Source organism: Dasypus novemcinctus, chromosome 27 (genome assembly GCF_030445035.2).
Source record: "Dasypus novemcinctus isolate mDasNov1 chromosome 27, mDasNov1.1.hap2, whole genome shotgun sequence".
NCBI lineage: Eukaryota > Metazoa > Chordata > Mammalia > Cingulata > Dasypodidae > Dasypus > Dasypus novemcinctus.
The window spans coordinates 51,119,846-51,147,842 of NC_080699.1; the positions used below are offsets into that span (position 1 = coordinate 51,119,846).

At 42.5% G+C, this 27,997-nt stretch overlaps 1 protein-coding gene and 1 pseudogene across 2 annotated transcripts; one reads left to right on the forward strand and one right to left on the reverse strand.

Annotated features, from left to right (window-relative positions):
* The first annotated feature begins 332 nt into the window (after positions 1-332).
* Positions 333-17,857, forward strand: LOC131276233 (NUT family member 1-like). Of its 2 annotated transcripts, XM_058289037.1 has the most exons (6): positions 333-396; positions 13,995-14,118; positions 15,367-15,506; positions 16,008-16,283; positions 16,613-16,729; positions 17,065-17,857. In XM_058289037.1, exons 4-6 carry the CDS (start codon positions 16,122-16,124, stop codon positions 17,206-17,208), a joined length of 423 nt encoding a protein of 140 aa, XP_058145020.1. In that variant the 5' UTR covers positions 333-396; positions 13,995-14,118; positions 15,367-15,506; positions 16,008-16,121; the 3' UTR covers positions 17,209-17,857. The 2 variants fall into 2 exon arrangements, with proteins under 2 accessions (XP_058145020.1, XP_058145019.1); XM_058289036.1 differs by lacking the exons at positions 333-396; positions 13,995-14,118; positions 15,367-15,506 and having other exon boundaries at positions 15,823-16,283.
* Positions 17,858-23,344: 5,487 nt separating this feature from the next.
* Positions 23,345-23,900, reverse strand: LOC131276273 (COP9 signalosome complex subunit 8 pseudogene; annotated as a pseudogene).
* Between the last annotated feature and the right edge of the window lie 4,097 nt (positions 23,901-27,997).

Consider the following 27,997-nt stretch of genomic DNA (forward strand, 5'->3'; position numbering starts at 1 on the left):
TGTTTCAATAGTCTCCCCCCCTGAGCCAGGTCTCACTTTTTTGTGAAATGAGGATAACACTGCTAGCTCTGTAGAGCTGTAAATATTGTACTTAGTAGATTAGATTTTTAGGAGCTGTGATTGGCATATTGTGAGTTCTCATAAAAATGTTCCTTCTTACTTTTACTAGGTAGAACACAACTGCCCAGTCCCCTAATGCACTCCACTCTGATTCCAAACAAAATTAATTACAAAACCCTCTATGTGATTTCGATCCTCTAGCACTGGGACCTGACCCATTCAGCTCTGAAATCTGCACAGCAGCCTTCACAGTGTTTGCACAAAGGGTGCCACAAAGAATCGTTTGCTGAATAAGGATTAGATGACCTGAGAATGTGTTTTTAGCTGCCTTCCAGGGTAAGAGTCCAGTAAGATGCAGTAACAGTCTCTTCCCCAAGTGTACAGCTTGGTGAGTTAGAAGTCACAGCTACCTGTGGCAGAAGGCAAAATGACAGAGTGCTTCCCTCCAGGCCTCCTTGCCCTTCCCCTTGTCACACTGCAGCGCCTCCCGCTCTGTCTCTGGGACCTGGTTCTGGGACTTGCCCTTGCACATCAGTCAGTGACAGGTACATGTGCTCATGCTCTCCTCCTGAGGGTGAGATGTGGACCAGACTGCTTTTCTATAGTCAACCCTGACATGTGAAGGAGCCTAGATCAGAGGAGAACTTCCAGAAGAGCCAAGCTGCAAACTCCCACCCTCAGACACCTGAGGGAAATCTACACCTATGGCTGTAATCAATTGAGCTTTGCAGTAGTTTGTTTATCTGCACTATTGTGGCAATGGATAAGTGGTATACCTGGAAAATATCTTGAACCTCAGTGCCCAGGTGCAGATATCCCAGGAAGAGGATTCCAGTGTAGGGTAAATATTTTATGGGAAGAAATTGACTCTCTCCTTGAGCATTCAATTCTTCTCTTACATTTTCAATCAAGGGCTTTTTGTTAACACTCAACCTTATTTTCATTCCCCAGTTTCTATCTGCAGAGTCCACTAGGATTATAGCACTAAATCTCATTTCTGAGTGTACATTTCAGAAATTCAGTCTGCATGTGAGTCCAGACTAGATATTTGTGTATATCTGGTTTCCTGCACTATTATGTAAGACCTGCATGAGGCATCTTTACCATGACATTGATGCTCCATAAATAATTGTTGAATGAAGAAATGGGTTATATCTGTTTGAATCTCTAAAGTGTAATCAGGAATTCAGAGGTTATTGAACAAGATGGTTAGTAAAGAACCTCTATAAAAAGATAGGTAAATGCGTATGGGCAGAGGGAGTAGTCGAATTGTTACATAGACCCCAAAACTGTCTCAGCTGGCCAGGTGGACTGTGGCTCTAGAAAGTCTGCCATTTCCTCAGTTGAACTGAGTTATGCAGACGTTTCTCACATGCTTCCATCAGGAATGGATTATGAGCCTCCTGGGAAAGGGCGAGACCTGGAGAAAGTGGCTCCTTGTCCTGACAATCTCTGCAGGTGCTGCCATCTAGGCTGTCTCCCACCTACATTCCCATCTACTAGAGACTGGAGGCCTTCCGTGCAGATGCAGAGAGATCTGTGGCCCTTGACACTCTTCACAAAACTCATCCTTTTTTAGGCTCGGAGCCATTTCTTTATATGCTTTATTTTTTTATTGTATTTTCTTGAGGATACATATATTATGAATAATATTACATTTAAAAATATAAGAGGTTCTCAATTACACCAGCCCACACCTCCATGCATTCTGAGTGTGTGTGTGTGTTCTCCAGGTTGTGTGAGATGCTGGTGTGTTTACGGAAATGGGAGATTCTTAGATGGTAAATACATGTATGGGGTGGTGTTGGAGGTTTCTATATATACATGAAGCCTTGTGGGCTGGGTGTCCTAGGGCTGTGGACAATTTATGTGAAAATTCAGGGAGTTTGTAGGTAGATTCTACAGGTTTGGAGAATGTAGGCAGTTCAGGTGAACTCTGGAGTGTGTGTTAATTCACAAGGCTATGTTTACCCTTCTAATGCATGCATTGGAAGACTGGCCATTAGTAATTTGTGGGTATTCACTGAACAAAGCAAGTCCAATGGCCACCTCTGGGTTCATCAGGGAGGAGGTTGTAGTATTTTCTCATCAAAGTCACTGCAGAAAGGAACAGCAAATATTCTGCCTAGCAACACTGTGGACCACTTTGGAAACTTTTGCATATGTGTGTTTTTGGGTGGTTCTGTTTATTTGGAGGGTAAAGGGAGATATTGTATATGTGTCTCTTTGTGAGGTGTGAATTGGGTCTGTGTCTATTCAGAGCATAGGCATTAATATGTGCTCACACTGCCTGGGTGGGAGTTCAGGGCATTCGTTTTTGGTGTGGACCAAATTTGGAGAGGAGTGACTGGATTTTGTGTGGGGGGGCTGGGTTTGTGAAGTTGAATGTATCAGGGCCTATGGGCACATTCTGTTCATAGTTTCTCAAGATGGAGGCTTGTGTGAGTTTGTATTTGGGGTGTGAGGTTATTGTGTCCATTTGGTTGAAAGACGGGGTGTCGTGTGTGAGATTTAGGAGCATGTGGAAAAGTTGCTCTTCGTCTTCAGGTTCTGTGGCATCGTACGTAGGTGTGTGTTCACAGGGCTTGGGAGACTGACTGTTCCTTAAGTACTTGGTAATATCCGAGTTTGTCTTGAATGCATTTGGTTGTTGTCAGAGTCTATGGGATTGATTTGGGGATTTTGTGAGTTTTGGTGTATTTTTTATGGGATACGAGGATATGTTTACTACTAAGTGCTTGTCTGTCCATGGATGTTTAGAGATTGTGTTTTTGTACTAAAGATTAATTTTTACTGGGAATTCTGGGGTTTATATAAATATATTTTTAAAGTTACATTCAAAATATATGGGGTTCCCATATAGCCCCCACCCCCTCACCCCCCTCCTCCCACATCAACAACCTCTTTCATCGTCATGGCACATTCACTGCACTTGGTGAATACTTTTTGGAGCACTGCTGCACCACATGGACAGTGGTTTACATAGTAGTTTACACTCTCCCACAGTCCACCCAGTGGGCCATGGCAGGACCTACAGTGTCCAGCAACTGTCCATGCAGTACCACCCAGGGAAACTGCCCCCACATCATATCTCTTCTTCCCTCTCCCTACCCTCAGCAGCTACCATGGCCACTTCCTCCACATTAATGCTACATTTTCCTCCATTACTAATCACAAGAGTTCCAGAATAGAATATCAGTAAGTCCACTCTAATGCGTACTCTATTCCTCCATCCTGTGGACCCTGGGATGGTTATGTCCACTCCACCTCTATATCGAGAGGGGGCTTAGTTCCACATGGTTGATGGATGCAATTCTCCTGCTTGCAGTTGTAGGCCCTCTTGGCTCCCTGGTGTGGTGGTTGACCTTCTTCACCTCCCTGTTTGCTGGCTGGAGTAAGTTCATTAAAATAGAGGGTAGGACATGGGAGTTATGGTCATGGCTGATGGGGTTAACTACCAGGGCAGATGGCCCCTCTTTGGAAATGGTGTTTATGTGTGATGAATCTGGACTCAGATGGGATCTCCCTTCATAAGACTTTCATGCTAATGTGCTGGAGGTGCAGTTAATGTTGGGGTTTAAGATATATTTAGGGGATTTGAATCTCTGGACTGACAATGTGATAGCCAGATCCTGAGCCTCAACAGACTCCAGCACCTACAATCTGATTTATTGGACTTACCACACTCAGCTAAGATGGAGGTGAAGAAGGACAACCACCACACCATGGAGCCTAGAGTGATTACAACTGAAAATGGGAGGATTGCATCCAGCATCCAGGTGGAATCTGAGCCTCCTCTTGACATAAAGGTGCAATGGACACAACCAATCCAGTGTCCACATAGAAGAGGTGGCATTGGATTGGGAAAAGTGGACATAATGGACAAAGGGTATGGGGAAAGGCAGGAAGAGATGAGAGGTGGAGGCGTCTTCGGGACATGGAGCTGCCCTGGATGGTGCTTCAGAGGTAATCACCGGACATTGTAAATCCTCACAGGGCCTACATGATGGAATAGAGGAGAGTATGGGCCATGATGTGAACCAATGTATATGAGGTGCAGAGGTGCCCAAAGATGTACTTACCAAATCCAATGGATGTGTCATGATGATGGGAACGAGTGTTGTTGGGGGGGGGGAGAGGGGGGGTGGGGGGGTGGGGTTGAATGGGACCTCACATATATATTTTTAATGTAATATTATTACAAAGTCAATAAAAAATAAAAAAATTAAAAAAAAAAAAATAGAGGGTAGGAGCTGCAGGTATATTGAGGCTCAGGGCCTGGCTATCACATGGACAGTCCAGAGATTCAGGTCCCCTGAGTATACACTAAGCCCCAGTGCCAACCACAGGTCAGGTAAAAGTAACAGGATTGGCTTCCGAAAAAAGATCATATCTGAGTTCAACTCCATCCCACTCAGGAACACCAACTCCAAGGTAGGGCCAACAGACATGGCACTGAACTCCATCTGCCACGACCATAGAACCTCTAGGTCTCTGGAGGCCTCAGAAGAACCAATACCTGGGGTTGTATCTGCCCTGGCTGTCTCTGGGACCCTGCTGAGGCATGCATAAGAGTGACCCCTCTGTTGATCTCCTGACTCTGTTTTGGAGACTCATACCCACATAAACTCATATTTTTTTGTACAAGGGACTCCGAGTGTACATTGGAAGTCTGGCAAATATATAATTAGTGTCAGAGATTCTTCAGGCTTCCATGCATTTTTGTGATTCTTACCATGTATATCCATTAAGCAAGGGAAAGTCTTGCATGTGTCTGGTTGTTTTGGGACTGCGGTTTGTGTGTCTGCAGATTGTGGGTAGATGGTTGCTATGTAGTTGCTGCCACAGGGTGTCTTTTTTGTTTAATATTATTACCATTGAAATAATGGAAATGCTCTAAGAATGATCGAAGTGATGACTGTACAACTTTGTAATTGTATCAAATACCACTGATTGTATGTTTTGGATTAATTGAATGATTTGTTCATATGTATTAACACAATTGACTCATTTTAAAAATAAGTATTATCAATGTATAATTCCCCACTATATAAATAGAAGTGAAATATGTTTTTCTGAAAACTGCTTTACTATAAGTTAGAGTGCATGTGGAGGAAAGGGATCTCTCATTAACTGATGGTGTGAGTGGAGAATGGTGGAGCCCTTGTGGAGGACAGTTTGGCACTTCCTCAGCTAGCTAACTATAGAACTGCCATTTGCTCCAGCAATCCCACTTCTGGGTATAGAACAGGAAGAATTGAAAGCAGGGGCACAAATGGATCTGTGCACACCAATGCTCATAGCAGCGTTATTCGCTATTGCCAAAAGATAGAATCAACCCAAGTGTGCATGAATAGAAGGATGGATAAGTAAAGAGTGGTATATACATACCATGGACCATTCCTGAGGTATAAGAAGCAACGCAGTATTAGCACACAGGATAACCTGGATGAATCTTGAAGACCTCATGTTAAGTGAAGTGGGCCAGGCACTGAAGGGCAAATATTGCATGACCTCACTGTTTTGAATTAAGCAGTTTGAGCAGTCTCATGGAGCGAGTGTCTCCAGGGGACACAAAGGGAATAGGGTTTGTGAGCCTATGCCCATATGTGCAGTAAGTATGATAAGGTGGAAGGGTGTAGTTGTGCAGTGGATGAGGATGACAGTGGTGCAGTGATGATATTGAGATGAGCAGTGCTGGTCTGTGAGTTGGGTAGAGTGGGGGCATTGGACTATCCATGGGCTGGGAGGAGGGTCATGGGCAGGAACAGATGAACTCTGGGGATTTGTAGATGTGTGGTTAAAACTACAGTGTTGGGAATATTGTTTTAGCAAATATGGCAGGGGAAGATTACTGGTGTAGGTATTGGATGGGAGTGGTTGTACCTGGGGCAGGTTTCTCTGGAATATGTAAGTGCTCATCTTGTCATTATGTGTTATCTCAGTGGGTGGAGACCCACACAATAAGCAAGAAAATATTAAATCCCAGTCCGGGGGAGTCATGCTATGTTCTCAAATAGAGTGGCAAGAGTCTCTCGAGAACATAGGCAGTGTCTAATAAAAAGAAAAGAGACAATTATGTCAAGTACTCGATATTATTGCAAGTAATTATGAGTCATACTCTTCAGAAAGTGAAACAGTGGGTACCATAGGTGCTGCGGGTAGGGGAAGAAGGAACAAATAGAAGGAACACAGGACAGTTTTAGGGCATTAGAATTGTTCTGCCTGATCTTGTATAATGGGAGACTCTGGACATTTAGGGTACTAAATAGTAGAAGACTTTAGAAAACAGAAAAATATTTATTATTGTGTTTTGAATTTTGATTCACGATACGAAGAACATTTAATGAATTTGAGTACGTTTTGGTCAAAATATGCCAAAACCCAGAGGCTAAATCACAGAAATATTCCATACACTGAAATAGCCTCATACTAAATTACCTTTTATGCATGCAAAGGATTTTGGTTGATTGATGTTTTAACAGACAGACTTACCCCCTCATTGATTCTCATAATTCACTCGTAGATTCCGGAGGGTTTCTTTGGCTATATGATGATTGTGCACATGATTTCCAAGCTTTAAAACACATTTCTTTTTTTAACTTTTTAATTGCACTTGTAAAGACCTGCATTGCACTGTTGAATAGAAATGGTAATGACTGCTCTTCTTTGTCTTTTTCCTAATGTTAGGGATATGGTGCTAGCATGCCGCTGGTACCTGTAATGTTTGCTCTAATTTCTGTTGGATGTATTTCTTTTAGGTTGTGGAAGGTCTATTGATAATAAGTGGAAACTGTTACCACATGCTATTTTCATCTGTTTGTGTTTTCATGAACATTTTGTTTTGGATGAGTGTTCTGTAAGGATAATATTTTTAAAAATTTCATCAAGCGTATAAGGGATCTGCATACAACTGACCCCTCGCACACCCACAAGTTTCCCTCTGAGTAGCATCATACAATTGTGTGGTACATTTGTTACAATTGATGAATAAAACATTAAAGCATTACTACTAACCAAGGCCAACAGTTTACACTGCAGTTTACACTTAATTCCAGTGCCTTAAAAATGCCCTATTTTCTACCTAGTATCCCCAGCCCCTCCCCTCAGAACCTCTGCTAAGCACTATCTTTGCATCAATGTTACATGTTCTTCCATTGTTACAACATTAATGTTTACTTTGTCCATGGTTGCTGACCACCTTAAGTTGGTTCTTCCCTAAACCGTACATTTTGGGGGTTTTTAATGCCCACTCTGTCTCAGATTCAGAAGCGGTTTAGATCTTATGGGACAGATGGAAAGGGCTGTTTTGCTTGCATTTGTAGACACTCTGTTTCACATGGCACTTGTCCTTCATTATCATTTTGTCCGGTGTCTTTGGCAGACCCTTATAAGTGAATCACAACACTGACCTTAGGATTTTGGAGCAAAACCCTGCCATCCTCTGCAGATAACTCCTCCCCTTTTGAGAAACAGCTTTTGGCCTCCTGCTGGGCCTTAGTAGAGACTGAATGCTTAACTATGGGCCATCAAGGTGCCATGAGACCTGAGTTGCCTATCATGAGCTGGGTATTGTCTGACCCACCAAACCATAAAGTCAGGAGGGCACAATAGCACTCCATAATAAAGTGGAAGTGATATATATGAGAAAGGCTTGAGCAGGTCGTGAAGGCATGAGAAAGGTCTATGATGAAATAGCCCAAATGCCCATGATCACCACCACTGCCATGCTATTTTCTCCTTCCCAGCCCACAGCTTTGGCCTCTTGGGGAGTCCCTTACAATCATTTGACTGAGGAAGAGAAAACTCAGGCCTGGTTTACAGATGGTTCTGCATGATATGCAGCTACCACCCAAAAGTGGACAGCTGCAGCACTGCAGCCCCTTTCTGGGACATCACTGAAGGGCAGTGGTGAGGCAAATCCTCCCAGTGGGCAGAACTTTGAGCAGTGCACCTTGTTCATTTTGCTTGGAAGGAGAAACAGCCAGAGGTGCATTTGTACACTGGTTCATGAAATGTTGCCAATGGCTTGGTTGGATGGTCAGGGACTTGGAAGAAACATGATGGGAAAATTGGTGAGAAGGAGGTCTGGGGAACAGTTATGTGAATTGACCTTTTTCAGTGGGCAAAAAACATGAAAACTTTTTGTCCCATGTTAATGCTCACCAGAGGGTAACTTTAGCAGAGGAAGATTTTAATAATCAAGTGGAAAACATGACCCACTCTGTGGCTAATGCTCAGCCTCTTTCCCCAGCCAGTCCTGTCATTGCCCAATGGGCTCATGGAAAAAGTGGCCATGGAGGAAGGGATGGAAGTTATGCATGGGCTCAGCAACACGCACTTCCTCTTACCAAGGCTGACTTGGCTACATCCACTGCTGAGTGCCCAGTCTGCCAGCAGCAGAGACCCACACTCAGCCCCCAATATGGCAACATTCCTTGAGGTGACCAGCCTGACACCTGGTGGCAGGTTGACTATACTGGACTACTTCCACCATGCAAGGGGCAGTGATTTGTTTTAACTGGAATAGACACATACTCTGTATATGAGTTTGCATTTCCTACATGCAATGGCTCTTCCAAATGTACCATCCATGGACTTACCAAATGTCTTATCTACCGCCCTGGCATTGCACACAGCATTGCTTCTGCTCAAGGAACTAATTTCCCAGCAAATGATGTGCGGGAATGGGCACATGCCTATGGAATTCCCTGGTCTTACCATGTTCCCCATCAGCTGAAGCAGCTAGATTGAGAGAATGGTGGAGTGGCCTGTCAAAGACTCATTAACAGTGCCAACTAGGTGGCAATACCTTGCACGGCTGGGGCAATGTTCTCCAGGAGGCTGTGTATGCTTTAAATCAGCATCCACTTTATGGTGCTGTTTCTGCCACAACCAGAATCCATGGATCCAGGAGTCAAGGGGTGGAAATGGGAGTGGCACCACTCGCTCTGACCCCTAGTGACCCACTGAGACAATTTTTGCTCATAAGCTTTTTGCTTCCATAATCTTAGTAGTGATGTTCCCATCCTTACTCCTGGTTTTGGTAATTTAACCCTCTTTTACTTCAGTTGAGCTCAAGATTTGACTATTTTATTGATCTTTTCAACATAATATTGCTTTTTATTGGTTTCCTGGTCTTTCATTGATTTCCTTTCTGATGTTTATTATTTCATTTCTTCTCTTTGCTTTGGACTTAGTTTGCTTTTTTCTACTATCTTAAGATGAAGTTTAACTTACTGATTTGAGGTTCTTATTTTCTGATTTGAGCATTTAAGCAATAATGTTCCCTCTGAGCATTACTATAATATGTTACACGTGTTACTCTCAACCCTATTCATTTCCACTCTATTACAGTTAACCAAATTATATCACTACATACATCAATCATCAGCTCTCATTCTCAACCCTCATTCCATTTCTTAGTAACCCATACTCCAGAGTTTATTTCCACGAGTTTACTCATCCCTGGGAGTCATAAAGCATGCTGGGGGGAAGCTATTGCATTTATATGCTGAGTTTGGCTTAGAGAGAGGCCACCTTTGAGCACAGGGTGGTTCCCACCAGCTAACTCTTAGGCACCCTACAATAGTAGGCTAAGTTTCAATTTCAAGAGTGAAGGCTCACAAGCATAGCCATCAATATCAAGGGCCCATCAATGGACCATCCTCCTTCACTAGTCATTGCCTCTGTACTTGGGGGATTCTTGCCGTTCCATTACAGAAAGTGGCAGAGCTCCCCACAATGGGAATTTGATATTCTTTCCTTATTGTGTGAATCTCACTCACTGTAAAAATGCCCCATGAACACTAAAATACATTTTATGCCTTATATGCATGCCCAGGTGAGCTTCCTCCCATATATCCCCCACACTGACACCCCACAACAATGATCCTACCCTACCATAGTTGAAACCCTTCTGTGACCCAAAACTTCCTTTAAAATGAAACCAAGGATATCACCAACTATAATTAACAGGAGAATGAAATAATGATAGGTTTAAATGTAAGAAAGAAAATACATAATAATTTAGAGAAATTAAAATTTTAAAATTGGGATTTTAAAAATATAATGAAAAATAATTTTTTAAAACTTTTGTGTGTTTTTCCTTTCATCACTGTAATATATATCTTCCTGCATGTACAGTGATCTTATTTTCTTCCATTACTCCAGTGTCTTTTTTTTTTTTTTTTTTTGGTCTTCAAAGAAGTTTTAGGTCACAGTAAAGTCACATACAGAATATAGGTGTATTAGTCAGCGAAGGAGGTGCTGATGCAAAATACTGGAAATCTGCTGGGAAGTATAACGGGTATTTATTTTGGGGTAGGAGTTTACAGATACCAGACCATAAAGTATAAGTTACTTCCCTCACTGAAGTCTATTGGAGCAAGATGTCTCACAATGTCTGTGAGGGTTTTGGCTTCCGAGTTTCCTATGTTCCTGGGCTTGCTTTTCTCTGGGTTCAAGGTTCCCTCCTGGTGCTGGCTTCCCTTTCCTCTGGGTAATGACTTCCCAGGTCTTCAGCATCAAACTCTAACATCAGAAATCTCGAACTCTGTTCTTCACCATTCCTTTTATCTGTGATTCCCCACCCACCAAGTGGTAGGGACTCAATGCCCTAATGATAATTCAATCATGCCCATGTACAGATCAGATTCCAAGCATAATCCAATATTTCTTTTTGGAATCCATCAATTATATCAAACTACTACAACAGGGGACTCCCATATAACCATCATCTTTCCCCCTTTACCCCTTCCCATATGACTAACATTTTTATATGTGGATGGTACATATTTTACACCTGATGTACCAATATTGAAATATAGCTACTAAGGGTGGTCCATGGTTTACATTATGGTTTACATTTTGGACCATACATTTTATAAATATTTGATGGAATTAAACATGACCTGTATCCATCATTGCAATATCATGTAGAGCATTTCCATTGCTCCCCAAATGCCCCGTTTCTTCTATTCTTTCCTCCCCTTCCCTTGAAGACCATGGGGGAAACCAGGCTTTACTTCTTGAAGGACAAGATTCAGTAACTTGCAATAACACTGAGGATTTGACACATTGGTCTGTCCTTCCCTATAAGGCACCACCCATACTCTCAAGGGACTCCCACCCATCTGTTTGAAAACATAGCAGGCCTCCCCGCGATGGGAATCCAACAACATCCTGTGGATCTTTACCCATAAAAATGATCTCTTGAACACTCCTGAAAAGCCCGTCCCAGGTATACCTTGCCCCAAATGCCCTTCCATCCAACACACTAAATTAGTAACTCTTCCTTGTAAAATTGACAAAAGAGCATTCCCAACATCGTACTTTTAATCACATCCCTGCCAGTCCCCAGTGTTTACCTGCTACCTTCTTCAGCCATCCCCCAGTTCCAAGGACTGTCTACCTCTCCCTCCCCATCCTACCCCCTGTCAGATCTGCACCAAACCCAATAGTATCACTACACCCGTGCCATGTCATTTCACTGCACAGCTACACATTTCCACGTCATCATAGACTTCACCCATATAGGTTTTGGCTGACAGTCTTCTTATCCATTTCTATTTCCTGTACACCTATCTTCCAGATGCTTGTTCTGTGAGTCAGCTCAAATTGCTTAATTTATATCAGTCAGGTCATGAAGTATTTGTCCTTCAAAGCCTGACTTGCTTCACTCAACATAAGATCCTCAAGATTCATCCATGTTGTATTATCCATTGTGTCAGTGCTATAATCTTTCTTCCAGCTGAGCAATATTCCAATGTATGTATGTTCCACATTCTTTTTATCCATTTATCTCTTGATGGGCATTTGGGTTGATTTCAACTTTTGGCAATAGTAAATAATGCCACAATGAACATTGCTGTGTATGTATCTGATGTGTCCTTGCTTTCAGTTCTTCTGGGTATGTATTCAGTAGTGGATTTGCTGTATCATGTGGCAGACCTCTAGTTAGTTTTTTGAGAAATTGTTGAACTATCATCCAAATGACTGCACCATTCTACATTCCCACCAGTAGTGGATGAGGGTTCCCATTCCCCCACATCCTCCCCAATACTTGTCGTCTTCTGTTTTTTTTTTCATCTATGGTTGCAAGTCTAATGGGTATAAGATAACATCTTGTTGTAGTTTTGATGTTCATTTCCCTAATAACTAGTGATGTTGAGCATCTTTTCATGTGCTTTTCAGTCATTTGTATTTGTTTTTTGGAGAAGTATCTATCCAAAGCACTTGCCCATTTGTGAAATGGGTTTTTTGCCTTTTCATTTTCAAAGTGTAGGATTTCTTGATCTATGCTGCATATTAGGCTCCTATCAGATATATGGTTTCTGAATTTTATTCTCCCAGTAGGAAGGTTGCCTTTTCACTTTCTTGACAAACTCCTTTGAGGTGCAAAAGTTTATAATGTTGAAGAGGTCCCATTTATCTATTTTTTCTTCCTTGCTTGTGCTTTGGCTGTGAAGTTCATAAAACCATTTCCTAATACAAGATCCTTTAGAGGCTTTCCTACATTATCTTCCAAGGTCTTTATGGCGATGGCTCTTATTTTTGGATCTTTGATCGATCTTGTCTTGATTTTTGTATAATATGTGAGATGGTGTTCCAGTCTCATTCTTTTGAATATGGAAACCCAGTTCTCCAAGTACCATTTGTGGAAGAGGCCATTCTCTCCCAATTGAGTGGGCTTGGTGACCTTGTTGAATATCAGATGAGTGTATATGGAAGGATCTATATTAGAACTCTCAGTACAGTTACATTGATCAGTGTGTCTTTGTGCTAATACCATGCAGTTTCTGCCACTGTAGATTTGTAGTATGTTTATTTTTTTCCTTGTTTTCATATATTTTTTTCAATATTTTTTATTCATTTTTTAAAAATATTACATTCAAAAAATATGAGGTCCCCACTCACCCCCACCACCCCTACCCCACCACTCCCCCCACAGCAACACTCTCCCCCATCATCATGACACATCCATTGCATTTGGTGAGTACATCTCTGGGCATCGCTGCACCTCATGGTCAATGGTCCACATCATAGCCCATACTCTCCCACGTTCCATCCAGTGGGGCATGGGAGGATCTACAATGTCCAGTAATTGTCCCTGAAGCACCACCCAGGACAACTCCAAGTCCCGAAAACGCCTCCACATCTCATCTCTTCCTCCCATTCCCTGCACCCAGCAGCCACCATGGCCACTTTTCCCACACCAATGCCACATTTTCTCTCTGGACTTTGGATTGGTTGTGTTCATTGCACATCTATGTCAAGAGGAGGCTCAGATTCCACATGGATATTGGATGCAACCCCCCCCCCCCACTTCCAGTTGCAGGCACTCTAGGCTCCATGGTGTGGTGGTTGACATTCTTCAACTCCATGTTAGCTGATCTCCCACATTCTTGAACACTCTTGGAGCACTCTCAAATGCAGGCAGCAGCATGACCTTCTGTATCTTGAGGCAGCCCATGGCTGTCCATGGACATGGGCTTTAACAACCCTTGGCTTTGCATATTAACTCCTCTTCGTATTCTGATGCTCCGTTTTCCAAAGCACTAATCACCTAATAGTCACCTGGGAAGTTGTTTACTTAGCTTTTGACCCCTGGGAATAGCCCCGGAATCTCCTTTTAAACTGTTCTCCCAGTTCATTCACTACACAGTACCATTGAAGATACAAAGGGAAGTCAGAGATTCCAAAGAATCATTTCATTGAGCTGGACTTCTAGAAATTATTCTTTTATTGATATTCAATATTCAGTCAGGGATTGTACAAGGGAGATGCACTTAAAATCACAGGGTACACACAGAAAGGGCATCATGAAGGTGGATAGATGTGATGGGGTTCAGGTGATGTTGGCTGGGTAGTATCATACAGGCGTAGGAGAAGGTGCATGTAGAATATTACTGACATGGGGAATTTTTGCCCAGTGCTTAGGTCACTGGCCCATCAGAAGCCTACCATGAGCCTGGACGAGGGACTGCAGAGGGCCGTGCAGGACTGGCGGCACACAAGCAACTTTGATCGGATGATCTACTACGAGATGGCAGCAAAGTGAGTCCAAGGATCCTTGTTAATTTGCAAGGTTTTGTGGCTGGGTGTTATTGGGGAGGATGAAGCCAGGCAGGGGTCTTGCTTTGTTGCTGGTCAATAGAAGGGATACTTGTAGAGGGGGTGTCAACTAGGTCACTATTCCCTGGATATTGAAGGACCAACTCCTCTGTGCAGTCACTTTCACCTTTAGTACTGGACAGTTTTTCACCTTTCTTCCATAGGATGATCAACCCTTCTCTGATATTGGGTCTGCAGATGTCATGAAATTGAAGGTCTTAGGATGGGGTTGAGGGTAATTCCTACAGATCCTGATGGCTTTAAGCCTCTAGGTTGTAGGTACTTTGCAGGGGTGATATGCTTGACAAGGCATGTTTCTGCCTCTCTGGGTTCTGGGCAGCTGGAGCCTATTGGCATAGAACTTTGGGCCCACCTCTCCTCATGAGATAATGTCCAAATGGCTCCCTGTCATCCCAGATAATTAGAGGTGGAGGAGGTTGGTTAGGGGAAGCCAGGATCTCAGATATCCTGTGAACAATTTGTTCAACTGCATGTTAAACTCTTGGCTAAAACACAAAGCAATGACAAAAAATAAAATAAAAAGGACAGCATTGCAAATTGAATCCCCTCCATAATGTTTCCTTCTAATTTCTTTCCAAGCATTTCTTCACCCTATGTCTTCATTCAGTTTACAGACAAGGCTCTAGGATTCTTAGATCTGGGCACTGATCCCTCCTTTATTTATAATATTAACAACTCAGATCCCAGCGTGTGATTACTGTTAGCTCATCTGTCTAGTTTTTGCTATGACATCCTTGAATTGGGGATGATGGCCACCTTTATGATCCTGTCATGTATCACACGGACTAATTTAATTCGAGAACCTATACCAATTTTGTTGAAGCCCACTAGATACTAGTTAAAACAGTGTATAGTCAAGAAATTACAACTTGTAGTCTCAACTTTGAAATCTGCCAAGTACCAAATTGATTCATTTCTTTCACATTCCCCTTAAGTGATGATGAGTTTTGCTGTAGGTGAATGGATGTTGTGGGGACCTCAAGAAGTACCTCCAAACTGTGGTTGTACTGCCAGGAGTAAAATGCCTCTTGGAAAAGCACTTATCCAAGACCTTGATATCCCTCCCAAGACACTTAGTTTCCCCTATTGTTGGTGCTGATCTCTTTTTGTAGGCATCACAGTGGGCCAGGCCATCTTGTCAACACTGCTTGTGCCTTCCTCCCATGCTAGGTTCAAGGAGTTTGAAATTGAAGAAGAGAGGCAGATTCAGATGTTGGAGGAGAGGAAAGGTTTCCAGTGCCCTCCACAACCAGTCCCTCCAAATCTTCATCCACAGGTGTCCCCAGGCACTATGGAAGGCCAGAAGCCAGGTATGGCTCATCACATTCCAACAGAAGACTAGGTGCAAAGGGGACTGAAAGAAGGCAAAAGGACTCATGAGCTACATTCCTTTCAAGATTTGCCTTCTGTATTTCCAAAGGAGAAACCCATCGAGAACCTAGTTTCTCAGTTACCCTTTGTCATGGGCTAGGTCAATTTTGTCAGCTGTCATAACTGCACTCTCATCTTGACTGTCAAAAGGGACACATTTATATAATATTCCTGATGATTAGGGGATGGGGGAAGGGATAGCTTCCAATATCACAAGTTCCTCTTTTTCTTGAACAGAAACTTCTCTAAGATCATTCATCTTTTAAATTTTATCCTATAAATGTTCATGTAGTTTCAGATTAGCATGAACCAAGTGGAAGCATTTTCTATCCCTAAAATATTACTCTCACCAAGATATGGTTGGAAAATAAAAGCTGGAGATTCATTCCACTTTTACTTCTTGACCTCTGTCCCTACCTTTAATGTCCAATCCAAAAAAGTCAGGGCCCAAGGCCAAGGTTTCCAGCCAGAGGCAACGCAGACAGCAGCAGGCTCTGAAGACAAAGGCCCCCAAGGAGATCCCACCTGAAGCCGTAAAAGAGTACACCGACCTCATGGATGGGCTGGTGGGGCCTTTGCACTCAGCCTCCGAGGGGGAAGATGGAAAATCGGAAGAGGAAGGACATGGACAGCAGGAACGTGATGGAATCTATGCAGACCCGGATCTCCTCAACTACATCCACCAGCTGTGTGCAGAGGAAGACTTCATCACCAAGGTGGGTGGATTTTAGGTGAGGTGTCTAGCAGAGTCCTTAGTTTTAGCACTGTCAGCATGTTCAGGTCTGTGCTTCTTTCCCAGTCTGTTGAAACTTGGGTCTATTCCGTATCTCCTGAGCAGTGTGGAGTGGGTACAGGTATGTGTATTTGAGTCTTTGTGTGTGTGTGCATGTGTTAGTGTGTATATGTGTAGCTGTTGGAGGTCATCATCCCAAACATCCACAGATTGCAGATTGGGGTGCCGGGTCAATGCTTTCCCTCCTGCTTCCAAAACCGACAGGTGACTCTTTCTCAAGTGTGCTCAATCCCCTTTTATTACTCTTCCCAGGTGGAGGCTGTCATTCACCCACAATTTCTGGCAGAATTGCTTTCCCCAGGAGCACATGTAGACTTTCTGTCCCTAACAGAGGAGCTGCAGCAAGAGGAAGGACTCACGCCCACCCAGGTAAACCAAGTGTGGGAGGGCCTCACATCATGTAATCTACATGACCTTGTCTAACATACTTTGTCTTGGGTGGCATGGCATCTGGAGAAAAATAGGGGGAGGTGTGGGGGCAAATGGAGAACCAGTAGGGAGGAAATTATGGAGAGGTACGGGGTAGGTGTGGTTAGGACTGCAAGTTTGGGAATCGTGCATAGGAAGATGGGCAGAATAAGCTATAATATATGTATACAAAACCTACCTGCCTTCTGGCCCAGTGCAGTCATCTTCGCCACACATTCAGCCACCTCATGTGAGAAACATCTGCAGTCATTAATTGTCTATTTCCTTGACCACAGCTGGCTGAGAAGCGTCTGCTGTCCTTGAAAGATGTAGAGGGTATGGAAGCACCTCCAAGTTATGATACATCTGAACTGGATGTACTTCCACATGTAAGTCTAGCAATGGTGCAGAGAGTAAAGCTGAGCATGGCCAACTTCTAGGGATTCAAGTCAGTACTGGTGCCCTACACTGGGATGGCAGAGCAGACAACAGCCTGGACCTCCTTAAAGACAATGCTGTCTGTCCAAGGAGTCAAGACAATCTACAAATCATAAAGAAATAAATGTCTTATCACCACCAACACCAAAGACACTCTTCCCTTAGATTCGGAAGCAGAGATGAGGTGCCTCTGCAAGAAACCTTTCCTATAAGTACCAAATCCAAGCCCGCAGATGGGTCCAATGAAGAGGAGGAGATGAGGAGCTCCCCAGCCTTGCATTCCCTTGAAACCATCACATCAACTGCAGCCATGGGGACTTGTGAAGAGTGTATCACACCTCTGGAATCAAGAGAGCACGTGGAGAATCCCTGTCTGTATCGTCTCTGAAAAGAGGTCAAAATCAAACTACTCATCCTGATGCCAAGTCTCCAAACACAACTTTAGTTGATGGTCCTTCTGCTGGAAGAAAATCCCACCTCATAGCTGACTTTGGGGCCTCTGGGAGGCAAATGTTGGTGCTGGGTGCAAGACAATCCTCTTCATCTCAAAAAAGAAGATGTGACCAACTTTTGGATCCTAGAAAGAAGAAGCCCTGGTGTGGAGAGTAGGGAGCAGGGTTCCAAACTCTCCACATACCAGACATTCCATTGTGCCCCCCCCCCCCACTGTAGATTTCCTCTTGCTTTAACAAAATGAGTCTACATTCTGCTTCCTGGTCCTACTGTTATTCCTTGGCAGTTCTAGAGAATGTGGGGAGGACAGTGAGGGCCTTCAAAGAGTTTCTAATGTGAATATGATACCTTTGGTAGGGGTTGAGGAGTGGTAGTTTTGGGAGTTTTATTGAAAATGTATATAAAGTTAGTTTTGATTTAAAATGCTCTCCATTCTGCAATATTATATATGTCCAATATTGCTACTTCAGGGATGGTGGGATGTTGAAGGTGGAGGGATACGGATGGCTGCAGTCTCGGTGGATCCACAGGTGACTGACCTAGTTCTGTCCTGCTTCAGTCTATATTCTTTCAGCCTGCTCCTGGGAAAATAGAAATGCCATGGTCTTCCTGTTTAGTGACAAGTCCCCATTGGTCTCTTTCCTTATGCCTTCTCACAAGGCCTGGCTCCATTGTGGGTGGCCATCATTGGATGGCCATCAGGATATTATCTGTATCTCCTAATACTTTCCTCATGGAAAGTTGCTCTTCTACATTTTTGGTTTCTGGAATATCAGCTAATTTTCTATAACTGATATGTGAGTCAACACCTTCCCCGAGTGTTCTTCTGCTTTCCTTACCTACAGGATGTAGACATTGGAGCTTCCATGGTCCTTAGCACATGCAGGTCATGTGTTGCATGGTTGGTTTGAGTAGACACCCCAAGGCCTGCTTCCCAGGGGCATGAATCTGTGTATTTCCACCTCTATAGAGGAGATAGCATATTAAGACTCAGGATTACTAAATGTGTAATTAGAGTTGGCCTATTTCTTAATGCTAATATGGACAGGAAAAGAATGTGGGGTAAAAGAGGATACAGAAGTCCATCAAAATTTCTCTGTATGCAATATGATATAGGGACGGAGGATATGAAGTCACTTTGTGTATTTTGGTGCAGGAAAGAGTCCAAGTAGCTGGGGAGGGATTAATTTTTGTGGCCAAGGGGACTGGCCTCAGGAACTTTTGGTCTCTTCTGAGGATCACTCCACAAGCACTGCTCCCTCTCCTCCCTAAATAATGACTGAAATTTTTTTATGGAACACAGGTAGAAAATTATATTCATGTCTAAAATTGATTCTTTCCAATGAAATTCAAACCAACTTCATGGTAAAAAAAAAAGCAAACAGAAAAATAAATGTTTCGATTTCTTTAGCATGCCACAGGCTGCCCTGCATGTGCAGGGTATATTTAATTTGGGATGAAGGTGGAGAAGTGCTGAGACACTCAATCGTCCCCCTACCTGCGCTCTTGTCGAGGCCCATGGTTAGAACAGTTAGACAGCCTGAGCATGTGGGATTTAGTGACTAGGATTTGATTCTGGGGGGTGTGGAGAGTTTAGTTGAGCACTGGGTGGGCATGTTCTGGACCTGAATTAAGATGTTAAGTTTCATATGAGGATACAATCAAGAAAAAACCTGAGATCCAGGAGACACAGAGCACACCCACTTTGTACTGAAATTTTTTTTGTCACCCTCCAATCTCTAACTAACCTCTCAAATTGAGGTGTCCATGGTCCAGTCTCTCGACTCATCCTGTCAGCCCTAACAGACATTGAGATTACCTGACACTCACACTTGTTACTGGCCAGTGCTGCCTTCTCTAAGTTCTATGTTCTGATTCCTTCCTCATCGACTTTGTGGTTTCAGGCAATCCATGACTCCCAGAGTGTGTCCTCTGCAATAGATCAGCACACACAGCTGAGGTTGCATTGCAGGGTGGTGTCGCATCAGGTAGGCAAAATAGCGATAAGGCTGCCCTTTCACCAAGGTTTCCTGGCACCCATGCTCCCTGCTGGCAAAGAGCTTGGGATAGAAAGTCACATATCAGGACCCTCTCCTCTTGTCATCTTCACATATTACCCACAATTCTGTCCACAATTTCTCCTTCACCTTTACTTCTTTTTCCAAAGTGAGCAGCATCCAGGGGCTGTCTACCCTCTACTGTCCTTTCTGTAATGGAATTTTATACTTGGCCATGCTTTCTCCAGCTGATGCCCTCTCTCTGTTCCAAGCTGGACCTCAGCAAAATGATGTGGGACTTATAGGCTGTATGTTCCAGAGGCAGTATGACAAGGGGTGGGCACCAAGCACCTAATGTCTAGAAGATTCCTAAGCACCATGTCATGCAGGGTCCACTTGGGTAGAGCATCCTCATCGTGTGTTCCCATACTGCTTGTTCCTGGTGTTTAAATCAGTGACCAGATAGATTATTAAATGAAATATATTGAGGGAACAACAGAGTCCTGGCTCCACCATTCACTGCTGTAAGACTTTGGGAAAGTCACCAAGTCCTTTCCATTCCAAGTTCTTTATTGGAAAATGGATGTAACATAGTTCAGCTCAGGATGTTTGAAATAGTAAATGAATCCTGCTTGTAAGAAACTAGTTCAACTCTCCTGTGGTCTCTCTTCTCAGTCAGGGATGGAATTCATCATCACATTTAGTCCAGGGCTTTTTGGCTTTGCTCTCATGTTTTCACATACCTGGGTGTCATCTCCATCTCCCATCCTTGTTTTGGTTGAAGAGTTGACAGCAGGTGGGAGATTCTGGTGTTGTCCAAACACTGTTCCATGCCCAATCACTAAAATATGTCCATGAGCCTGCAGAGTGAGAACTGCCTGGAGGGCCATTCTGCCTGAACTTCCTCATTGACCACCATCTGACAACCATGTGCCAAAGCCCACCAGAAGTGTTGGCACATACTAGGCATTCATTCCACTGAATTGTTACTTCTTCCCCTGGTTTCTATCTCTTCTTTGGGAACATATGGAAGGGCAGAGTTTGTGACTTGAAGTGTTGAATATTCTTCCAAGATGGTCAGGAATGGAGGGAGCCTTTGGAGGAGAAGTCCAATTTGCTGCCCTCATGTCTGCTTGACGTTCAGAAATTCACACACACCCCATCCACACATCACACACATTCCACTGTCCACAGCCACCTCATTATATACTATCAGTGTCCTCCCCAGGGATTATATTTCATAGTAAACAACTCTTGCAATTGTTTACCCTAGAATTGTATGTAAATATACAGTTATAGAACTTAAGTATTCTTTCACTCAGCATAAAGCTCTTAAGTTAAATCTAGGCTGTTGCATACATCAATAGGGTGTTCCTTTTTTTTTTTTTAAATCCAATTACATATGTTGAAACATTAGGTACCAACCATGGTTCTATTATGGTTTACATTATGTTTTACATTTTAAGCTATATACCTTTATAAATTTTTGATGATATCTAACATGCCCTGTATCTATCTATCATTTTAGGATAATGCAGAACACTTCCCTTTGCCCCCAAAGGACCCCCTTTTCCAACTATTCTATTCCTCTATCCTCCTGCCCTTAGGGCCCACACTGACACCCAAACTTCACTTCTTGAAGGACAAGATTTGTAGATACTTGCAAAAATGCTGAGGGCTTGACACACTAATCTGTCCCCCACCGGGAGCCACCTATGCTCTTAAGAGACAGCCTCCCCTCTGTGGGAGAATATCAGGCCTCCCCAGGATGGGGTTATAACACCTTCCCACTCATTGTATGGGGCTCCACTCACATATACAACACACTATGACATGATGAGCACTTACAAACTCCCTAGAAGCCTGACCCAGGGGCACCCTGTGCCAGAAGACACATCAAACACCTTAAACCGGTAACCCTTCCTTATTATATTTTCTAAAGAGTTTTCTCAAAATTACAGTTTCAACCACTACCTGACAATCTCCTCTGTTCACCTGATCCACCCACCCTCCCCCAATTCCTTGGACCATCTGACCCATCCTCACCTCAACCATGCAAAGCCGAACCCGTTAGTATCCCTATGCCCCTGTTGGATCCCTTCACGCACAACTACTTACCTCTAATTTATCATAGGTTTCCCCCATATGGGTGACAATTCACAACCTTTCACTCACCAACTATTTCCTGTAAGCCTATCTTCCAGCCTCAAACTCTCTCAGACAGTTTGATTTGCTTAATTCATAACAGAGAGCTGTTCTACTATATTCTACTACAGAACTATTGTGACTCTAGCAATGGAAATTATATCACTGATGTGGAGACAGTGGCCATGGGAGTTGCTGAAGGCAGGGAGTGGGAAAAGAGGTGTGATATTGGGGCATTTTGGGGACTTGGATTTGTCCTTGATCATTTTGCAGGGTCAGATGCAGAACATTATATATCCTGCCAAAACCCAATGAATGGACTGGGAGAGAGCATAAACTACAACATAAACTATAATCCATGCTGTGTAGCTGTGCTCCAAAATGTACTCATCAACTGCAATAAGTGTACCACATTAATGAAAGAAGTTGTCAATGTGGGACGAGTGGGGGTTGTGGGGAATGGGGTATATGGGAACCTACTTTTTAATGTAACATTTTGTGTGATCTATGTATCTTCAAAAAAACTTTAAAAAAAGAAACAATACATATTGAGCACATACAGAATAAATGAAGTAGAGAATGTTTAAACTTAAGCTAAATGAGGAAGTTCAAATATTCTGAAGGCTGTCATACGAAAAAGTGAGAGTTTGGCTGCTCAGTATTTCTTCAAAAGGCAGAACTTAAACTAAGGAATAAATAGTAGAAAACAACAGGAGGCAGGATAGTTGTACAAGCATATCACTGATCTAAAAGTTTCTTTTCCAATATCATGCACTTTGCACTTACTTTTCCCTTCTGCTGAAGGAAGGTGTAACATAACACTTCTCATAGACATCTTAAATAATTTTCTTGGAAAGTAGACTTGGCCCGGTGGATAGGGCATCCATCTACCACACAGGAGGGCCACAGTTAGAACCCCCAGCCTCCTTGACCTATTTGGAGCTGGCCCATGCAGAGTGTTGATGCCCACAGGGAGTGCCGTGCCATGCAGAGTTGTCCACTGTGAAGAAGAGCCCCACATGCAAGAAGTGTGCCTCATTAGTAGAGCCACCAAGTGCAAAAGAAAGCTCAGCCTGCCCAGGAATGGTGCCGCAGACACGGAGAGCTGATGCAGCAAGATGACACAACAACGACAACAACAACAAATGAATCACTACAACTATCAATGAGTGGTACAGGTGGGAGTGACATATGTGTATTGGGGAAAGAGTAGGGAAAACACAGCTGACCACCAATGCTCTACATTAAACAGGAGAGCTATATTTTAAGTCAACAGGAAATACAAACAAACCACATAACACCAATGCAACCCATCCAAATGATTAAATAATACAAAGTGTGAATTGTTTCAAAAACTTCAGCATAATTTTTTTTTAAGGAATATATATAATATACTTCATGTTCTATATGTACTTTATCACTTATTTAGGAAGGAAGGCTGAAGTGCTTAATGCACTCAACAAATTGAAAATAAAAGTTTTATGTTTTTATATTTGTTGATATTCAGGACTCTAAAGGTGGATCTTGAAGTCAGAATGCCCCATCAGTTTTCAAGGAAAGCCATGGTGTTGGTCACTCTGACGATCTGCTGTACGTTGGGGATTGTTGGGGCTGGGGCAGCTCTGGTAAGAGAATAAACCTATTAAAGGAAACATTCAAGGTCCCTGCCACTGGCTTTTTGAGTATAACTCTTTGGTGGTGGAGTCAGCTTGCAATCAGTGTTACAATATCCCTTTCACAGCCTCTTCACCATGAAGGCTGACAAAAGCTGCAAAGTCATTGGCAATTACAAAAGGACAGGTAAAGTCATTGGCAATGACACAAGTGTCCTCATTGCATCTCTTCATATTTCCATGATTAGCTGAACCATCTCAGAACACAGGTAGTTTTGATGGTCATGGGATCCCAGGAAAATCCCTCTGTAAGATTCTCTGTCCTACTGACCAAACTACCACAAGTTCAGAATGGGCTGATTTTATAGCAGGTGGCATTCTTTTCCAAAGAGAGCTTGCATTATGCATGTCATTATGGAGCAGATACAAAGATACAAGCTGACCACACAGGGGTTTAGCAATTCCTCCAGGAGCCTTGAGTCCCTGGTTCTTGTTGTGATCCACTGCATAATCAAGTGAATAAAGTTCATCTCATCCACAGAGCTTGGGCTTAGGCACATACTATACACCAGAGGATGGGAATTCTTGGGGATATCCTAAAATTCTGCTTATCACAGGTTCCCATAGAATTATTGTCCATATGGGATGGAAACTTCCTTCTCAAGGAAGGTATTGGGGACTGAATCATGTGCCCCAGAAATGGCAACTTCAGGTCCAAACCCCTGGTCCCATGGGTGGGGACCCATTTGTAATTAGTATATTTGAAGATGGTATGAGTAAAGGTATGCCCAAATGGAATACAAAGTGAATGTGAGTGGGCCTTATTCCAAAATAGCCGAAGACCTTACAAGCAAAGGAAAATGGACAAAAAAAAAATAGCCATGGTCAACAGCCAGAAGCTGCAAGTCAGTTGAATTTAGAAAACAAAAGGGAAGATGATGTGCTTTGCATTGTCATGTGACAGATAAGCCAATGAACAAGAGGCCCTGGCAGCCAGCCTTAGAAGGCAAAGGTCTTTATGAGAGAGCATCACCTTGCTAACACCTCAATTTTTGACTTCGAGCCTGAGATCCATGATCCAGTAAGTTTCCACTGTTGAAGCCGTTCCACTGAATGATATTTTTTTAGTAGCTGGGAAACTAAAATTGCACTATTTTTCAAATATGTGACCAAAACTTGGATCTCCTCCCAAAACTAGTTCAACACTATTCAAATATCTTCTCTTCCTTCAGTTATTATACCACTGAAAAGTCTTCCAAATTATACTTACTATAATTATACTTAAAGTATACTTAGTATAATTTTACTTAGACCACACTCTTACATAATGTATTACATTTCACAACAATGCAACGTGTTTGTGATACATGACCTATGGGAGTCCTGTGTCATGTTATGCATATTTGTTTTTTAAGTCCACGAATTTACTATACACTTGCTGCTTATGTATGTTCATGTACGAATGATATACTTCAATAAATTGTTTTAAAAATGGAAAAATAAAGAGAGTTCCATGGTCCCATCCTCTTCTTTGGAAGCTCTATAGAGAATCAGGGTCAATCAGGGGTCACCAGTGACAGAAATATATATAGAGGAAGAGATTTCTTTTAAGGAAATGATTCATTTGATTAAAGGAGGGTGCAGAGCCTGGAAATTCCAGTATGAGGGTAGTTGAAATCTTCTGTCTGTATTCCTTATGCTGGAACTAGAGGAGGCAGTGGAAGGTGTAGTCTTGTGGAAGTACTCCTTATGATATCTGGAATATACACTTCTCCCTTCTGAGACCTTTCACTGATTGCATTAGTCCCAATCGTATTGTTCATCGTAACTTTCTTCACTTAGAGTCAAATCATTTTAGGCACTAATCCCATCTATGAAGTAACTTTGTAGAAACAATTAGGGCAGCTTGAGAAAAGCAACTGAACACAAATTAGACATGTTGACACATAAAACTAATCATAACTGTCTATCCAGTGCCAATTGGACACCCACTGACATCTCAGATAAACTATACTTTATCTCCAAATAAAGACAATAACAAAACCATATTTACATCTGACATGATACAACTATCCTGTGTACTACTGAAAGTTCACTAATGTTTCCTCAAAATAGTATGGAAGCACTTGAGTGACCAATATTCACTCTTACCCTTGCTATCCTGTAACATAAATACTATGATGCAAAGCTAATACAACTAATCTTATACGGGGATAGGAGAGGGATGAAAAGAAAGACGTTTGTTTATACACAAACATATTCATATGCAAAAATGCTTCTAACAAAATAAAAATTAATAGCCATTATAGTCCTTTTTGTGGTAAATGGCCATATGATCATAACTGGTAATTACAAACACCTACTTCTATTACACATGCATAATTCATTTCCCCTCAACAAACGAAGTAGCTGGTTATGGTTCTTTCCCTAATGCAGTAACCCATACCTTTTTAATGAATGGTATGGGCTATTAGTAGTCCTGTGCAAATTGATTGTTAGAGTTCTCCTTTGACTTTAATCACAGGGAATGGAAATACAAGTAGATATCCTAAGGAATATACTGTATTCTGTAATTCTCTTCCTTCCATTTTGAAGTAGCAGTCTAATTTCCCCTAGGTAACTGGGAGCAATAACCTCAGCTAGTACATTCAATCCTGTCTTTACTTGTTGATTTAGAGGCATGAGGAAACCAAAGTGGTCCACAGGAATTTTGACTTCCACTTCGATGAAATCATTTTTAACTTTCCGGGAGGAAAATCTTACATTTTGGTGATAAGAAGCAAAACACTTGGTAGAGGATCACTAGTGAGTTATCTCCATTGCCATCCCTTGATTTCTGGACTCACAGATCATGGCTTTGGGAGAAGCAGAACCATATACTAGATTGTAATTGAGTGTACATACAGCTTCCTGGAGGACATTTATCTAGACCTGCAATGTATGGCCACCCAGCTAACCCCATAATTGAATCTTCCAAAGGTCAATCCACTGATGTGTCAATTCAGCTGCTCCAGTTTGATAATGTAAGATAAGGGAATTCCATTAGCATATGCCCAGTACTGCATTTCATTAACCATGATCAGAAGCAAAGCTGTGTGGAATATCAAGATGAAGGATAAGATGTTCTGTAAGTCCACAGATGGTAGTTTTGTCGGGTTGATGATTTCAGGGAAGAAAACTTCATATTCAGAATAAATGGAGAACTGTGTCTATTTGAATAGGCATTGGTCTGATTGATACATTCGATAAAGTGGCCAGATCCTTAAAAGTGTAATCTGCAAAGGCATGCCTTAGATTCAAGGAAGAAATAGGGGGAAAGTAAAAGGATGTAATGGATTATCATGTGACAGCAATCATAAAAGTTGTGGAGTGTCTATTGCTTTCCGATATACTAAGTGCAAATGTTTAAATATTGTGAAGGCTAGGAAAGGTTATGTTCTTGAACCCATCCATTCCCATGAGTGTGGGGCCATTTGATTGGGCTACATCAGTGCAGCGTGACCCAGGTTGGGTCTCTACCCATTTGTTGGGTTTTATTTAAACTGAGAACTGAAAGAAGAGATACTCAGAAAGAAACCACCACTTTGAGCATGCCACATGAGAGAGAAGACTTCAGGAATGGCAGTGATCAGCTGCCATCTTGCCTTGCCACGTGGGAAGACTCCAGGATCTGGCAGCAGATGACATTTGTTGAGTAAATAACTCTGCTGGTGCCTTGATTTGGGCATTTCAAGTCCCTTTGTAAAAATTAACCCATTCCTAGTAACTTTGTATTGGCAGATTTAGCAAACTTAAGACAATGTGCTTTAGGGCAATACATTTTATAAAGACAAAGAGAAATATTTCATAATGATTAAAATGTTATTACAGGGGAAACGGACTTGGCCCAGTGGTTAGGGTGTCCATCTACCACATGGGAGGTCCGCAGTTCAAACCCCGGGTCTCCTTGACCCGTGTGGAGCTGGCCCATGCACAGTGCTGATGCATGCAAGGAGTGCCCTGCCACGCAGGAGTGTCCCCCACTTAGGGGAGCCCCACGCGCAAGGAGTGCACCCCATAAGGAGAGCCACCCAGCGCGAAAGTGCAGCCTGCCCAGGAATGGCACCGCCCACACTTCCCGTGCCCTGCCGCTGATGACAACAGAAGCGGACAAAGAAACAAGACACAGCAAATAGACACAGAGAACAGACAACACGGGGAGTGGGGGTGAATTAAATAAATTTTTAAAAATGATATTACATCTTAAAGACATGACAATTGTAACATATGTTCATGCCTAGCAACAGACACTTCAAATGCCTGAAGAAATAAGCTGAGAGATTTCAAAGGAGAAAGAGATCATTGAACTATCATAGTCTAAGGTTTCCATACCCACTCCCAATAATTGATAGAACTAATATAGAACTAGTCATAAATTCAGCAAGATATAGAAGATTTGTACAACATTTTCCAACAACTCTACCTAACGGACATGAACAAAACATTCCATCCATTGGCAGCAGTATATACATTCCTTTTAAGTACACAGGAAATGTTCTCCAGAATAGAAACTCTGCTGTTCAAATGGAAAAAACAACAAAGCA

Excerpts from the sequence above, each read along its gene's own strand:
- LOC131276233 (XM_058289036.1), top strand. The coding sequence starts at position 15,990 with ATGTCCAATCCAAAAAAGTCAGGGCCCAAGGCCAAGGTTTCCAGCCAG. Across the intron at positions 16,284-16,612 it reads AGGAAGACTTCATCACCAAG|GTGGAGGCTGTCATTCACCC; the intron begins GTGGGTGGATTT and ends TACTCTTCCCAG. Across the intron at positions 16,730-17,064 it reads AAGGACTCACGCCCACCCAG|CTGGCTGAGAAGCGTCTGCT; the intron begins GTAAACCAAGTG and ends CCTTGACCACAG.